The sequence below is a fragment of the Cornus florida genome, unplaced genomic scaffold (genome assembly GCF_030987335.1).
Source record: "Cornus florida cultivar Cherokee Brave unplaced genomic scaffold, ASM3098733v1 CherokeeBrave_3.0.0_Hap2_Chr07, whole genome shotgun sequence".
NCBI lineage: Eukaryota > Viridiplantae > Streptophyta > Magnoliopsida > Cornales > Cornaceae > Cornus > Cornus florida.
The window spans coordinates 9522463-9539693 of NW_026775577.1; the positions used below are offsets into that span (position 1 = coordinate 9522463).

General features: G+C 37.5%; 1 protein-coding gene across 3 annotated transcripts in view; it reads left to right on the forward strand.

Annotated features, from left to right (window-relative positions):
• The window catches only part of LOC132316078 (uncharacterized), a 62932-nt gene that overhangs the window by 2429 nt on the left and 43272 nt on the right, over positions 1-17231 (forward strand). The window contains exons 2-9 of one of the 3 annotated variants that reach the window (XM_059814587.1): positions 4500-4546; positions 4627-4729; positions 5563-5649; positions 5904-5987; positions 7918-7971; positions 8437-8517; positions 8949-8994; positions 9090-9151. In XM_059814587.1, the coding sequence (XP_059670570.1) occupies positions 4500-4546; positions 4627-4729; positions 5563-5649; positions 5904-5987; positions 7918-7971; positions 8437-8517; positions 8949-8994; positions 9090-9145 (558 nt within the window). In that variant the 3' untranslated portion in view covers positions 9146-9151. Of the gene's footprint in view, positions 1-4499; positions 4547-4626; positions 4730-5562; positions 5650-5903; positions 5988-6286; positions 6454-7917; positions 7972-8436; positions 8519-8948; positions 8995-9089; positions 9305-17231 lie in introns of those variants that run through there. The other 2 variants (XM_059814586.1, XR_009483914.1) reach the window with 2 other exon arrangements.

Genomic DNA, 17231 nt, shown 5'->3' on the forward strand with positions numbered 1-17231 from the left:
AGGTGGGAAACATCAGCATCACAGAAAACCAAGGTATTATTTGCAAACAACAAATGGGATATCACAATCTGGTTAACAACATTTCTGCCAACAGTGAACCCCCTTATGTACCCCAAATCCTCTGCCTTTTTCATTAATCTACTCAATCCCTCCATGACAATAAGGAAAAGAAAGGACGACAAAGGATCTTCTTGTCTCAAACCACGCGAACTCGGAAAAAACCCAGCAGGAGAGCCGTTCACAAGCATGGAGAACATAACTGACAAAATGTAAGATTCAATCCTTTTTATCCATCGATCCCCAAACCCCATTCTCCGAAGCAAGTAAAGAAGAAATTTCCAATTCACGTGATCATAAGCTTTCTCGATGTCAAGTTTGCATAAAACACCAGGAACTTCACTTTTCAACCTGGAATCGACACATTCTCCTGCGATAAGAACGGAGTCTAAAATCTGTCTACCACTAACAAAAGCATTTTGTGACTCTGAGATAATTCCATCCAAAACATTTCACATTCTAAGAACAAGGACCTTGGCAATAAGCTTATACATGCACCCCACTAGACTGATTGGCCGGAAGTCCTTAATGTCAGAGGCGTTACCCTTCTTAGGAATAAGAGCAATGAAAGATGCATTTAATGATTTCTCAATGTGCCATAAGAATGAAATTCCTGAAAAGTGCCCATTACCTCGTTACGCACCACCTCCCAGCTCTCCTTCAGAAACTGCATAGTGAAACCGTCTGGCCCTGGAGCTTTATCACCATTACAACTGGATAACGCCTTGAGAACTTCCTCTTCAGAGAACGGAACCTCAAGCATATCACTATCCAGCGTAGAAATAGCATCGAAATGCAAACCATCAAGTTTTGGTCTCCACTTCAAAGTCTCAGTATAGAGCTGCTGATAAAAAGAAACAATACCCCCACTCACCTCATCTTCTTTCCGCAACTCTAAACCATTCACACGAATACGCCCAATGTTATTGTATCTTCTATGAGCGTTAGCAAGTCTGTGAAAGAATTTAGTATTGCGGTCACCTTCTTTAAGCCACAAAGTTCGAGATTTCTGACGCCACGAAATCTCCTCCATAGTAGCAATCTCAGCAAAAGTCACCTAACAAGACATTCTTCAAGAGCGAAGAGATTCCGTAACTTGCCCTGTCTCATTAAGACGATCAATCTCAGCAATTTCAGTCAGGACTCTATTTTTCTTCCGTTCAAGATTCCCAAACACTTCTTTGTTCCACTCCTTAAGCTCAAATTTGAGAATCTGAAACTTCTTAGCAAGCACATAGCTAGTAGAGCCAGTAAACACTGCTTTCTCCCACCAGGACTGGACCTTCCCTTGGAAGTCCTCAGCTTTAACCACATATTTTGAAACGAAATGGAGTCCGTCTAGATCTCATACCTCCACAATCAAGAACTAAGGGCACATGATCAGACGTGACTCTAACCAAAGCTGCCTGAGTGACATCCGGGAACTTCTCCTCCCAATCTCCAGAAACCAGGAATCTGTCGAGCCTCGATAAAGTAACTGATTCTCTGCCGCTAGACCAAGTGAAAGTTGCCCCTTCCAAAGGCAAATCAATAAGAAGGTGACCATCAATAAAAGGCAAATCAATAAGAAGGTGACCATCAATAAAATCGGAGAATTAGGTCATCTCCGAAGACCACCTCCCCCCTGTGGATCTCTTAAATGGAGATCGAACAGAATTGAAATCCCTGCCTAAGCACCAAGGCAATGACCACAATTCCTTAATGTAACTACGTTCCTGCCAAAAAACAGGTCTATCACAACCGATAACGGGTCCATAAACGCCAGAAAAGACCCAACTGAAATTATCATCTTCCATCTGAAACACACATGACAAAGAAAAAAGCCCTTTCCAGATATTCGTTCTGGACATCCACCTAAGATCCCACATAATAAGAATGCCACCTGATGTACCAGAGGCGTTCAAGGCTTCCCAATCCACGAACCTACTTCCCCAAAGGCTTCTAACCACATCATCAGAAATAGAAGCCAACTTGGTTTCTTGCAAACAAATAACATGGGCATTCCACTTCTTTAAAGCAACTTTAACCACTTTTTTTTTGTCCGGATCATTTAATCCACGGACGTTCCATGTAATAATTCGTATCTTCATTGAGAACCAAAAATGATCAGTGCCCCTCCTCCCTGCTTCCCACTTCTAGTCCTTCCCCTTTCTTTATTCACCCCATTCTTCCCTTCGTAATTTACATTAGAAATAAGGTTCTGAACCTCCTAATCACCTTTCCGATGTGCATGTTTCTTATATTTAACAACTTTTGTGCTTTTAGAGGTCTCTGTATTATTTGTTTCCCGCCACAATATCATGAAGAATGGTTTGTGTTCGATCATCATCTCCTTCCAAGGAGACACCCAAAGCTTCGCTGACCTCGCCAATATTATCCAATACCCAGTCCATACCCAAATTGTTAACCGTCTCTAAGCAATCAGGGTGTACAGTTGCTAGGGGTTCCATAATGTCCACATCAGATAAATCAATATCGCAGGCAAGAGGACAGATCTGTTGAGACTGATCTTCAAAGTCCTCCCCTTTGCTTTCAACATTATTCTGATACAAGTTTAATTGCAGATTCAACTCTGTTCCAGGGTCATCCGTAAAATTTGTCATCAAATCAAGGTAGACCATTTAAGCCTTTTAGATCAACACAGAGCTTAAGTTCATTAAGTAAAGACACGGCTAAATCATCTGTCAACTTAAAATGAAGGTCTCATCCAACACAAACTGTCACCCCGTTGGAACAATCAATACTTTCGGACTTGGTCAATGAAGACGATGATTCTGCATCCCGTGGAACAATGGCTTCAGAAAGATCTCTCCTTTGATCCAAACGATCCTCCACTCCACCTTCACCATTTCCCATCACCTCACACGAAGAAGGGGTAGAAGATGAGCTCTTAGGATGAGATACAGAGATCGAACCTGGAGAAGGAGAAGGAGAGCGTGCTACCCATTTCTGTTTTTCAATACGAGTCCATCGGGTACCTTGTCGACTAGCTGAGGCAACCGGCCGATTTCACTTTTCTTTCTCAGTCCGACGCTGAAATGAAGAAGAGGAGAGATTTTGATAATATAAAAATCTAAATGATTTGACATGGGTACTAAGTTGCACTCTTTAAAACAAATTGCACCTTACTGGATATTGTCTGGTGTAGTAGGTCTAAGCTTACTGCTTCCATGGCAGAACAGTCCAACTACGAATTGTAGGTTAGTTCCTCTCTGTTTGCAAAGCACAGAGGAATAGAAGCTCCACACGACATCATACTTTCCCTAAAAATTTATTAACCAGGGAAGACAAAGTAGCAGAGGATAAGTATTAAGTTGGTAGATAGGATTAATTTGAATAGTCAATGGTAATGAAATCTATGTTACATGGACTTGGATACATATGTTTAGTGCATGTATGTAGCTTTGCATTTAAAATTCTTATTTTGTTTTCAAGATGAAATGGTGCCTTTATGCAACATAAAGTGTTCAATTTGGAACATTCACTTGTTTTGAATTAATAATTTAACAAAGGAGCATAATAAATTATTTTTGCATACAACTACATGATAATCTTTAACTATTAAATATGTTCACAATGTTCATGTTGAACCAAACATGAAAAACCTATATCATATCAAAATTTTGTGTCGTATTTCGTGCATTATGAAGATTCTATGTAAGATAGAAAGAAATGCAAATTGAACCTCTAATTAGTGTATTCAAGATGATGACAATTACTGTCAAGATTAAATTTAAAATTATCGGTTACAGAAGTTTAAAGGCTTGATACAAATGTATTCATAACCTTTATGACCATCACAGTCTTACTAAGAGAGATGTAGTCTCATGAGGGAGTAGTATCTTGTCTCCTCTTCTTCACACGGCATACAAAGATGAGATTTATGAGTTGGTATAGTGGACAGAAAACCAATGACAAGAGGGAAGTCTCATGGAGTGGTACATGTGAAAGGCTTGGGTATCTGCCACCATATCCTGGAGCGAGAGTTTGCCTGCATGGTCTGGTGTTGGGTTTTTGCTACCATTTTAATAATTACCTTCTCTCCGTGGATGTAGGCTGGGTTGTGTTGAATGACATTAAATCTCATGTATTTGTATGATTAATTTATTATTTCTAATTGGATCTCCATGTGCATTTGCTCCCCCTGTTTCCCAACCATAAGCACCTACATCATTTGGGTGGAATCCATGTCTTTAGTATTTTAATAATGCGTGTTGACTCATAGACTACTTTATGATCTGTTAGTCCGTAACCTAGTTCTTAGGATTTTCAATCCCTAGGTAGGCATGTCCAATAATTAGGAAGCCGAGTTTGGAGCTGTATAGTTTTTTGACTAATCTTACATAACAATTCAAATTACTTATCAGAATGCTCCTTTTTTTAAATATAAAATGTCAGGCTTGTTTCTGTAGTTTAATCATGCTGCTGAGTAATTCTTGCAGGTTTCATTTGGTGTTATTGGACTGGGTCTTGGAGTTACACTCCTCTCGTGAGTAATCTTTCCATTGAGTATGCCTAATGATGAAAGAGTATCATGATATTTTACACTGGTTTGTTTTCACTCTACAGGTATGGTTTTGGGGCATACTTCAATATCCTACCAGGATCTGAGTGGTCTGCATTGATGCTTACTTACGGCTTTCCTCTTGCAATAATAGGCATGGCTCTCAAGGTGATTTTATTTTATTTTTTATTTTTTTTCTCTGGCTTGCATTTTGGGATTCTGAAACGGATTCATTGAAAATGTATCATAAGTAAATTTTTTTGCAGAAGCTACATCTGAAGTTCAATTTCTGTTTATTTTATGACATTCACTGGTTATCTTTTATTATTTTTATTGTATACGCGTGTAACATTGCATTCTTGTTCTATTCTGATATACATTTTTGCTTCAGAAAAAGCTTCTACTTTGAACATCGTACGTTACATTAAAACATCATTTTATTCTACAAAATAGAAGAAGAATGCTAAAAATATGAATGTTGAATTATGTTCCTGTGTCCTTAGTTTTTTATTTATTTATTTTTTTTATTTTTATTTTTTTTGCCGAGGTGTCCTTAGTTTAGGGAGTTTGTTAATCCAACAGTTAGATGCAATTCTATGTCCCACTCGCGTACCCAAGTACATGGAACATAAAGAATCTTATTTCCTATCAAAATTGAATAGGCATAATGGAATTCATAGATTCACCAAAATGTCATTCTGAATTTGAAAGTGTTACAGAAATCACAACTTTGTTTACAATGATATTGCTCAGAAGAAATTTGAACATTATTTGTGCACTGTCTGGAGTAATTTTTCTACTTTTCATGTTGGTTACCCTATTTCTTTCATTTAGCTAGTACTCCTTTGCTTGTTTTTAGTTCATGATGTTTTTTTCTTGATCTTTCCATATGGCCTTAGGGCCATGCAATGTGTATGAAAAAGTGATCACCTTTAGTTATTCAGTTTGTTGGTAAAGGCAGTTAAGTAATGTTTCTTTCATCTACTAATGTTTTTATGCAGTATGCAGAGCTTAAACCAGTGCCATGCTTGACTTACTCAGATGCTCAGATGTTGAGGGAAAATTGTGCCACTCCAATTCTTAAACAGGTATTTTACATTGTTATGGACATAATGCTACTTATTCCTTACCTCAGCAAAAATGTTTTTTTCTCAGAAATTATTTAATTATTTTACTGGTTGGCTATCCTCTTTAAGCTCCTTCTCTTTTTATGTTTTCCTCATAATCCAAGAAAATATGCTAGACAGGACTTAGTCAATGTCTGCAATAATCTAGTCATTTTGCATTATATTCATTGTCTCAATTATTTCATACAGAATGACATTTTTATTGCTTCTATTAGGTCAGGGATGATGTTATTAGATACCGTTATGGGGATGAGCAACATTTGGAAGAGGCACTGAAACGAATATTTCAATATGGTCAGGTGTGTTCTCACATTTTCATTTTGTTTTATAAGGGTTGATGTGTTTTTTTATGATAATTGTCTACAGAAACATAAAATATATAAGGGATTATCATTTGAATATAGAATGCACATGTTTTTTACATGGACTCTCTTAAATGCGTGAGGTGCCTGTTTCCTACACACAACACATATGGGATTTTCTCTCGTATCTTAGCTAGATGACATCATGATGATTAAAAAAAAGGTTTTACATTTTTATACTTTTTTTGAATAAGTAATTGGTTTCAAGTAATTAAAAAAAAGTCTAAAAATTCCAGGTCGAATTTGGGCCTTGCCGGTCATGGCTACCTACCCGTTCACACTTGACTCTCTTTTTATGGGAACCAAGAAACTACAGGATTCTTATGGGAATTCCACCAGGCACGACAGCAAAACCTCCAGTTTGGGGCATCATCCTCAAGACCCTCTCTGAACTTTCTTAAGTGTAAATCACCACTCAAACCTGTTTTTCTTCTCTACTTAATTATTTATATTCTGTAACTTTAACTTCAGCACTTCAAAGGCTTCAACACAGCCATCTTAGCAAGTTGGACAGCATCCTGACCACTACCATCATGAACACCTGGTTTCTATGCCACCGAATTCTCCAAATGCAGTTAGTAAACACAATCTTGGAGAATTTATGATGTCTCGACAGGCCTCTACAAGTGAACCAATGCACAAGACTATCAAAAGATCAATGGAACTCCATTTCCAATGAAAGAGTTCAGCAATCCTAGACCACATTTTCTTAGCAAATTGAGAAGAGAAAAATAAATGATTCACAGAGTCACACCCTTCTATACAATTATGACAAACAGGGGATAGACTAGTGCCTCTGTAGATTAACCATGGAAGGAATTTTGTTTTGCATAATCAAGGTCCCAGTACAACTAGCTGCATGTCTTCGGCCACGGCAAATGAGATTAGTCCAGTCCTTTTTTTGAAAACTGCAACCTGCAAAGGTTCCGAAAGGTTTTAAAACTAGGAACCCCTTTCTTCAATTTTATCACATCAGGACCTTGCTGAATTGGAGTACCAGAAATGAGATTCCAAATGTTGATAGCTTCAGGCATTAGGAGTATAGGCTTAGGACCAACTACCATTCTGAATGACCTGGTTAATATAGCAATTTCTTGGTAAGTTGAATTCTCTAACCACCTTGTGGCCAAACACCTGAATAAAAGAGCTGCCTTCACACCTGACCCGTTTTTGACATGCTAGAATACTTTGAACAGTTTTTAGCCCATATTGGTAGTTTGAACATTTTTAGGTGTTCATTTTTTTGTTGAATAAATGGCTCAAATGTTGTATAAAAATACCAATATGGTAGTTTGAAGTTTCAACATCAGAGATTTATAACATTATGTTATTAGTTATTACTTCTTAAAAAACAAATGTTCATTGATAGAGTTCTTTTAGGTGACTTTATTGTCCTTAAGTCTTTTCAATGTTACATAACCAATTCGTTTTTGCAATATATTTGATTCTTTCCTTCTTTTTTTTTAAATGAAAATTCCTTCAGAGTTTTAACCTCAAACTTTTATGGGTTAAAAAATATAAATAAAATAAGACAGTTTAGGTTCAAACCCTCTTATTGTGAATACAAGCGTGTTCTATCCGCTGCTCAAATGTAATGGTGTGCTTGCCTTCTACCCTACTGGAATTGATCAAAGTCGGTGTGTCTTGAAGTGAGCAGCATATTCTGCTTGATTTTAGTTAGATGTTGCAGTTTTCTAGCGCACTACATTTTTCTTTCTCGTGGGAAATTTTATTAAATACTTGTATTAAAAAGGAAAAGAAAAAAAGTCCCAATTTTTTGTGTACAATTTCTGTGTCCTTGGAGTGTTTCCTTTGGGAAAGTTTTTCGGTTGCTCTGACATCAGTGTAATCTGCTTTTTCTGTCTAGGGTGGAGGAATTCCACGAAGGAGTGCACCTATACTGCAAATGATTCGTGAAGAAGTATGCTTCTTGAACTTGAATTCTTAGCAGGAAATGGCTTATCTTTTTTAGTCCACACTGAGCTTTCTGTTTTTGTGGGTTGGCAAAATCTTTTTTCGTTATGGCCATAACGTAATTCAGCTTTATAAATATCCTCTTTGAAAACTGGTATAATGTGTGCGGGAACGCTAATACGATTTTAAATTCTAAAGTATATTGCACCACCTTTCCTGTATTCAGATTTTTTTAGCTTTCTATTTTAGGATTTTACAAATTGCAAATTTCCCTTCTGGATTTTGCTAGGTTTCTGCTCTGTAGAAGGGCCTTAATATTGCACGTACTTCTTGACTTAATAATGTGAAAGAAGAAACATTGAAACGGAAACCTGATACAAAACTACTAAATTAGACAAAACTTGATTAGTTGTATATGTGGTTATACTACTTCAATTGTTGCCACCTTATTTTGCCAACAACCATGTCCCAGGTCACTGAAGATGGTAAATACTGTCTAGTCTTGGTGTTTGAGGCAAGAGGTCTGCAGTTGTCAGATTTTGAAAGAAGACAGGTGAGATAATTTTGTGATCATGCAAAAGCCATAATTTCCTCATTTATGATGATTGTTTTATGTAAAATGATGAACAATTGAACATTGTGAAAGTTTCAACTGAATGGGGATTGAAGGGCTCCCCATTCACTGGATGGTAAAGTGAGGCTTTTGTTGGGTCCCGCATGCATTATCTAATGAATGGAGAGGGGTTCTGTTGAAACTCTCACTATGCGTATCAGTGCTCTTGTTTTATACGTTTAAAGTTCTCTTTTGAGTTCAACTGGATTGACAATCCCTTGTATCCCTCCCACCCTCCTCTCAAATACATATATATATATATATATATATATATATATATATATATATGTTGCCCTATTTGTTATTTTTAATTTCAGAAGACAATGAAATTAATGATGTACTGAAATTTCTAACATAAAATTGTTTCTTAGGCAAAATTTGCTTCGTTCTTCGGACCAGGGATCACTGCTGAAGTTGGTAAGTTCTAAATATGCTGATTTTCGTGAGATGTAAAAAAATTCCGAATGCAGGGAACAATCTTTGAGTAAACCTTCATGAACTTGTGGGTGCAGGGAAGGGAGAAAAAGATCTTTATGAAGTTCGACTTATTTCCAACACGACGTTGTAGTGAAGTGTATGATTTCTATGCATCTGTATAAAAATATTGTAATCATTCTGTATAAAGAGAAATGAAATTAGAGGGAAGAAATACATTACTACTCCCAAATTCTCTTCTCCCCTCAATGCTACATGCCTTAAATCAATCAACACGTTGCTTTTTTGCTAATGTACTCGTAAGCAAATGTGTTAGTTTTATTTCAAAAAAAAATTATTTGTGTCGACCAGTAATTGGATTGGTCCCGGATCATGTAATACTTTCTCCTTTTTTGAAAGCTGCATCTTTTAAGGGGCAATGTTGTGTTCTAAGATAATCTTAAATCGATATATTCCAATGATGCATGAACCTTCCTAAAGAGAGTTACCTACCTGGTCCTAGTCTCTTCTTTCTTGAAGTAATCAAGTAACATAAAACTCCACACAGCCTCTTTTGAGACTTACCACTCGCAAATAGGAGAGCTCATACCACCCCGAGACAATGATATACATTTACTAATTTACTTACTAAATTTTAGGCAAAGTTTTTTTTTCCAATTCATCCGTGCATGAAATGTTTTATAATACTTCTTTTTTCAATAATGGAACTTATATTCACTGAATATAATTGTTAGAAGTTCTTTTCTTTTCTTTTTCCGGTAAATATAATTGTTAGATGTTCATTTACTTGATAAAATGACAAGAATTTTTTGTACAAGCTGTCGGGGAGCTTGGTTCGGCAACAACCCACCATTGTTTGGTACAGACCGTAATCGTTTTAACAAACCCAACCTTCAAAGACAAGAGGGCCAGCAGGAAAAAAATATGAATCTTGAACAAATTTAATAGGGATAATTTCACTGACACTCTCAGTAATTTGGCCAAATATCAGTCTAAAATATCTTTCGAAAATAACTATCAATCACATTATAAACGTTTGCTCCGTTTTTCACTCATACCCCAAAAATTAGTTTACAGATGTGTCAGACCACTTTTTACATGTAAAAAGACATTTTTACCCTTTGACTTTAGTTTGACCCTGACTTTGGTATACCCTCATTTTTTTAATTTATTTTTTTACAAAATATCAGTATTAAAAGACAATATGGCCCCTCAAAAATTTGTAAATTTACAAATTATATTATATATTCAGGCAGACATCTATATACTCCTATATACACAAACAGACATATATATATATATATACACACACACACAAGCACAACACCACCACCAAATACAGTGGCGGAGTCGTTGTCGAATCCGACAACGGCCGCTCATTCGCCGTCAAAGTCGACTCTCCCACCTTCCAAACCGATGTCTCCCTCGCCGCGACCTCATCTGCAAGGTTGCTCGGATCCTCCAATCCTCATCATCAGACCCTTTCCTCGACCTCTCCGACTACCTCCAAACACTCCAAATCCTCAGAAGTCCTCAAATCCACAACCCTCGCCCTAGATTTCTTCCGATTTTGCTCCTCATCCATCCCTAAATTCCGCCGATCCGGTCCGATCTATAAATCCAAGACCTGGATCTGTCTCGCCGGATCTCCAAAACCCAGTCATCTCCCTCTTCGCAGAGCTCGTTTCCACTGGATCTGCCGCCACCGGATCTGTCTCGCCGGCGCCATCAACATTCTCACAGCCGTCTTCGCTCTCCATCTCCAAGCTCGCTGTTGCCGCTACTCCACCGCCGAGCCGAGCTCTTCACTGCAGAATTGGAGTTGTCATCTCTCCCGCTAATCCACTCGCTACTAAGTCCCGCGAATCCTCCTCCAGTCGCCCCTCGCCGGTCCTCTCAAACCCAAATAATCAGTATATATATAGTTCTCACTGCCGATTCAATCCACCGAGCTCGGCTGTGGCCGACGAGCAAGGAGGCTTCAGACGGCGGCCGGCGAACAAATGAAGCTTAGCTCGCTCTCTCTCTCCCGGCGACAAGCACTCATCCTCGCCGTCGCCGCCCTAAACCATGTTGCCGCTTATGTCGCCTGAAGTTTCTGTTGTGAACCATGCCACCGCTTCCAAACCCCGCCTCAACCTCACCTGACAACAAAAATGGGTTTGGGTTATGCAACCACAGTCGTCGGCGGCACCACTACCACCATCACCCTATCATCACCGACCACCAACCACCAACCACCAATCTCTCTATGCACTTTCTCTCTCTTCTGCAACACACCACCCACCACCAAAAAAGCCTTTATTTTTGGAACCACCACCCACCACCACCACCACCACGATGGCCAACAGTTACATCTACCCAATTGTCAGGGTATAATTGTCTTTTAACTAATCTGATATTTTGAAATAAATGTTATTAAAAAAATAGGGGCAAAGTTGTCTTTTCATATGTTTCTAACGGAGGCTGTAACGGAAAATCAAAAATGGATCTAAGTGATAGTTATTTTCGAAAGATATTTTAAACTGATATTTGGCCAAACTACTAGGGGTGTTAGTGAAATTATTCTAATTTAATAAGAAGATGTATAAACGAAAAGGAGCCACAGCCTGTCAAAAAGAATATTCACTTTCTGGACTTCTTTCTTATCTAATCTTAATGGATGTTGTATAAGCCCGTACATCAAAACCATAACGTATACAGAGTGTATATATATATATATATATGTACGCGCATTACGAAAGCAGGGTATTTTTGTAATTCATCATCATTTATGAGATATGAGGGTGAAAAGTTATCAAGTTATCCAAAATTAATATAAAATGACAAAATTATCTTTATAATTTAATTGTTAAATTTAAAACTTATAACATGATCAAAATAGAAAAATGTCTCATTTATAAATTCAGTCAATTCTGAGGTGGTTATATTCGAATTTATCAAAACATTGGTCAGAGTGGAGCAAGACAATTATGACGAAAAAGACAAATCTAGCCAAATTAGAGGTAAAGAAATCTTAAAGCTTGTTAAGATTAAAAATTCTACAATTCTTACCGCCTTTGATATAGATTTCATAATAGTTAATGGCCATCTCTTTTCATCGTGCAGAGCCCTACAACATTCTATAACTAGGCATTGGATCTAAAAATTTATTCAACAGTAAAAGAGAAAGAGGAAAGCTATCACTACGCACCCTTGCAGCTCTAAAAGAAAGGAAAATAAGACTCAACTATTTATAAAGAATATCATACTCTAGCATTATTCGCAATATGCAATTAAATGATCTACAATCCCATACATGTAGTAGTCTCTAGAAATACATACATTTAGTCTCTAGAATTTCATACATAAATTGAGAGATCTAAAATCTCATACATATATATTATTATTATGAATATTCTTTTGGGCGTGTATTAAGATGAATAAAAAATAAAAAAAATAAAAAAATTGTCGAACAAAATTTCATCGATTTTCACCGTCTTAAATCAAATACAAATCCCAAATCTCACCCAGCAAACTACACGCAAGGCCCAACCCAAATACGTTGTTCAATGGCTCATTAACAACTTGGAGCAAGCCCAAACTTATACGCCTCTTAATTAGAGTTCCAAACCCCAATAGAATTCGAAGAGAAGCATAGGGCATGACCCATCACCATCACATGAACACAGGTGAACTACAGGCATGTTTAAAGCCATTGACCATTAACACTAGAATTTTAGACTCTGTATCTACTAATTTTGGATTAGGAAATTGAGTCTTACCGTAACAATAAGGTTAATCACTTATAATTAGCAGCTCATGCGTTCGAAATTAAAAATATTTTCTCAATGCAATAGTAAGATTGCGTACATAAGATCTTCCCAAATCTTGCGATGAGGAACGGCAGCATCTTTTAGGACCTGCAGTGTGGCAAGAATCATAAGATACAAAGTTGGTCTCTCCATTTCCAATTCTTATTTTTTAAAGAAATGCCTTACATGATCACATCAACTTTCAATTTTCAAAAGCTTCTTAAAGCTCCAAGAGCAAATGCCAGGTGGATTATTCACTGCCCAAAAGCTCCTGTAGTTTAGAATGTATTTTTGAACCCTTTAAATATATAGAAGCACCTCTATCAGATAGAAGCTATATATTCGATAACTGGATATACATCATATTTATTTTTAATGACTCCACTTATTTTCATCTAATTGCATGGATATAGATTGAAAGATAATTTATCTGAATAGGATCCATTATTTGAACAGAGTTTTGACAAAGTGCCATTTTGTAATACCCCGTAATTTTAAAGAATGTATTTAAATTAATCTTGTGTTAGGTTAATTAATTTTATTTATTTGTGCATACTACATTATTATATTAAGTTCATTTAATTGTGCATGTAAATTAATTGTGTATGTTAAAATAGTAAATTTATTCATTTAATTATGCATGTATTATTAATAATAATTTCATTTGTTGGTTATGCTTAAATTAATCATTATTAGTTAATTAAAGTATTATATTTGTGTTATATAGTATTATGATGATATAATGTATTATTTTGTAATAATAATAATTATATTAGTTTAATAATAATAATAATAATAATAATATAATAATAATAATAATTATTATAAAAGTTTATTAATAATAATATTAGTAATAATAATAATAATATTTATAATAATAAAAATAGTATTAAACCAAAGTCATGATGAAATTAGAGATTAGGATAGGATTGCATCAATGGTTATGGTTGGAATTAAAGCCATATAGGTAGGAATATGAGAAATGGGTGAGAAGTTATTATAAATTAGATATTTGTAATATTTATATTATATATTTTGTGTATAAATTAACTAGCTTGCCTTAGAAAAAAAAAAAAATAAAGGGAGTTAGAAGCAAAGTATAAGTTCTAGAGAGCTATTTTATAAGAGTGAAAGGAAAGGAGAAAGAGGAAGAAGCTTGGACCGGTGTAGGCAATTTTACCCGACTACGCGCAGACCGGTGGATTTATTTTAAATCCAAAAAGGCAAGTTATTATCTACTTTTCCCCTTTGAATTAATAAATTAATTGTTTAGTTTAGTTTTATGCATAGAGCCAAGGTTTAGAGGTTAATAAATTATTAATTTTATTTTATTCAAATTAATGGAATTTTAATTATATAGGATGGTATATATTTATTTAATGTCCTATGAAATTAATAATGGCTAAAAATAATTAAATAAGACTTTAGGGATTTTTCTAGAATTTTCTAGATTTTTCCGGGCATTTTCTGCAATTTCCGGCGACCTTCCGGCGAGTTTTCCGGTCGCCGGCAGTGGGGGAGACGACCGGAGTGATCCGGTGCAACGCGGCGCACCATAGAAGGGTGTACGCGCGCATCCTGGCCATTAGTGGAGTCTGATTGATCCGGTGCATCGCGGTCCATGATACCGCGGTACACCCGGATCTGTGGGCGTTGGATGGAGGGAAGATAGGGTGAGATGATCCGGTGTGGCGCGCATGTAGGAAGGATGGTGCAGCCAACCAACCGGAGAACGCCACGTCAGCAGGAAGCCAACAACGCGCGCGTGGCAGCGCGTGCGCGCGCGTGGGACTCTCCAAACGCGCGTGGGAGCGCGTGTGCGCGCGTGGCTGACGCCAGACGCGCGTGGGAGAGTGGGAAAGCTTGGCGGCGCGTGTGGGGAGCTCTGGGAGGCGCGTGGGGGCGCGTGAAGGGCCTCTGCGGCTGCTGGAAAAGTCCAGAATACCCCTAGGGACTGTTTTGTCATTACCAGGACCTTCACTATACATTTTGGGGCCTCGGGTTGGCATTTTTGGAATTAACGGGACATTATATTATTATTTTATTTCTCGTTAATTATTATAATTGTCCGATTAATATTTCTAAATATTAATTGTATCAGTTAAAGTGCGAATCGCTAGTAAACATATGTAATTGATTTAACGACTATTAATGGTATTATTTTATTAAACTGTAATAACCATTAATGTTAAATTAATTAGTGCTTGGTTTTCTTCATATAAATAACCCATTATATATTATGGAATAGTTATACTGTTAATCGTATATAAACCATGATTATTATGCTGTGTGCATTTCAGGGAATAAATGGACTGTTTATTATGTCGCATTTATATTATATGGATGTGTTGCCATATAGAACCATGTGAGCTGACTAATAAGTTTAGACTCATTTATACCTTATGCATTCGTTGCGATAGACAGATGTGTGGCTGTCGGGGTATGTGGTTTAATATTATTGGCATGTGTTGCCTAATTGACATACTCGGTATATTTATTAATATTATTGGCATGTGTTGCCTAAATTGACATTCTCGGTACATTTATTAATATTGTTGGCATGTGTTGCCTAATTTATATGCTCAGTATATTCATCAGTACTTTGCGAGGTGTTATCACTGTGTAGTTCGTTATAGTCTGTGTTGTCAGTACCGTACACCATGTATAATAGCTGATTTCCCGGGTAGGGAAAGGCGACACTTGACCACCTAGTGTGAGTCTAAGTGATCACCGTCTATTCTGGTTGAGGTCATGTTATACATCGGATAGTTCCCGTAGGATGTATACAGATATAGCACTCATCCGATTCATAATGATTAATTTATTTGATTCTCTGATTTGGGTCATAGTAGGGAGGACTTGCTCGTGGGGTTGACCCACCATTGTTGTTATTTCAGGATACGGTCAGTATCCGTTTCAAGGCTGAGGTTAGCAGTGTGGGACCATCATCCGAACTCATCTACTCCTACGATCCAGTGCAGGGTAGAAGTTTTATGTAGGTTTCAGTTTTTATTTACTTTTGACGTTGAACTCTCAGGGTTATATTTAGGGATCCCTGACGTAGGATTTCCAAGTTGTAATGAAGTACTGTATTAAATAAAGGATGGATGGATGTTGTATTATTTAATGTTTCTTTCCTGTCTAAATTCTTTTATTTCCATCATTTTGTATTCCATGCTTGTATATTGCCAATTGTTTTTGATATCCCTCGTTTTTCGTGTATAAGCCTGATCAACTTATGCGTGGAAAATGTGGGGGTGTTACAGTTGGTATCAGAGCATTCCAGGTTCGAGTGTCTTAGGGATCTGTGATTACTATACTTCCGCGTTGTGTATTCTGATAATTAGAGCCTAAGTATTAGGGTTCTTTGTATTCTTTTAGTCGGTCCATGATAATGTACTGACGTTAGATTCTTTCTGAATTTAATAGAAGGATGTCTCGGCGTGGGACAAGGAATGCGAACCGTCATCGCAGTATTTCCCCAACTCAAAATGAGAATCAGGAATTTTCTCCTCAAGTTGCTGATATCATTGCACGAGCGGTGGCAGCAGGAGTAGCATCTGCTCTACGAAACCAACAACCTCCTCCGATAGTACCTGTTCCTGAACCAGTGGCACAGCCAATGTCATGGGACAAAGTTCGTCACTCGTTCATCCGGGGAAATCCACCAACGTTTGCGGGGTCCACAGATGTCCTGTTAGCATATCAGTGGAAACAGGAGAGCGAGCGTCATCTTCGGATGGTAATCTGTACCGAAGTGCAGAAACAGATGCTAGCTACGTTTATGTTGATAGGCAATGCATTGCAGTGGTGGGAGTCTATTACTACTGTCGATGAGAGGACCAGATTGACGTATGCTGAATTTCAGACTCGCTTTGACGACAAGTATTTTCCTATGTCAGTAAGATCAGCGATGAAGACCGAATTTCTGGATCTGCAACAGGAAGATCTGACTGTGGCTGAGTATGAACAGAAGTTCATAAATTTGTCATTATTTGCACCAGAGGAGGTCAATACGGAAGAAAAGAAGAGAGACCGCTTTGTGAAGGGGTTAATATGGCCGATTAAAGTGGTGATCTTAGGTAGTCCGGCATATACGACTTATATCCAGGTGGTTAATGCCGCCTTACAGCACTGCCAGATGAGGAGTGATTACCGGAAATCCAAGGGAGATAAACGGACTAACCGAGACTACCAGACAGTGGAGAAAGGAAGCAGCAGTGGTGCCAAGTCCAATGATCGGGGCAGATTTCAAGGACATCAACCTTGGAAGAAAAACAAAGGAAACCTAGATGTGCAGAGGGATGGAGTCCCTAATCAGGGTAGACAAGGTGGGATACCTCAGACCGGACAGGAACAGTGGTCGGGAAATCAACAGAGAAGGCAAGCAGGTCCTTTTACGGGACGTTGTTATCACTGTAGAGA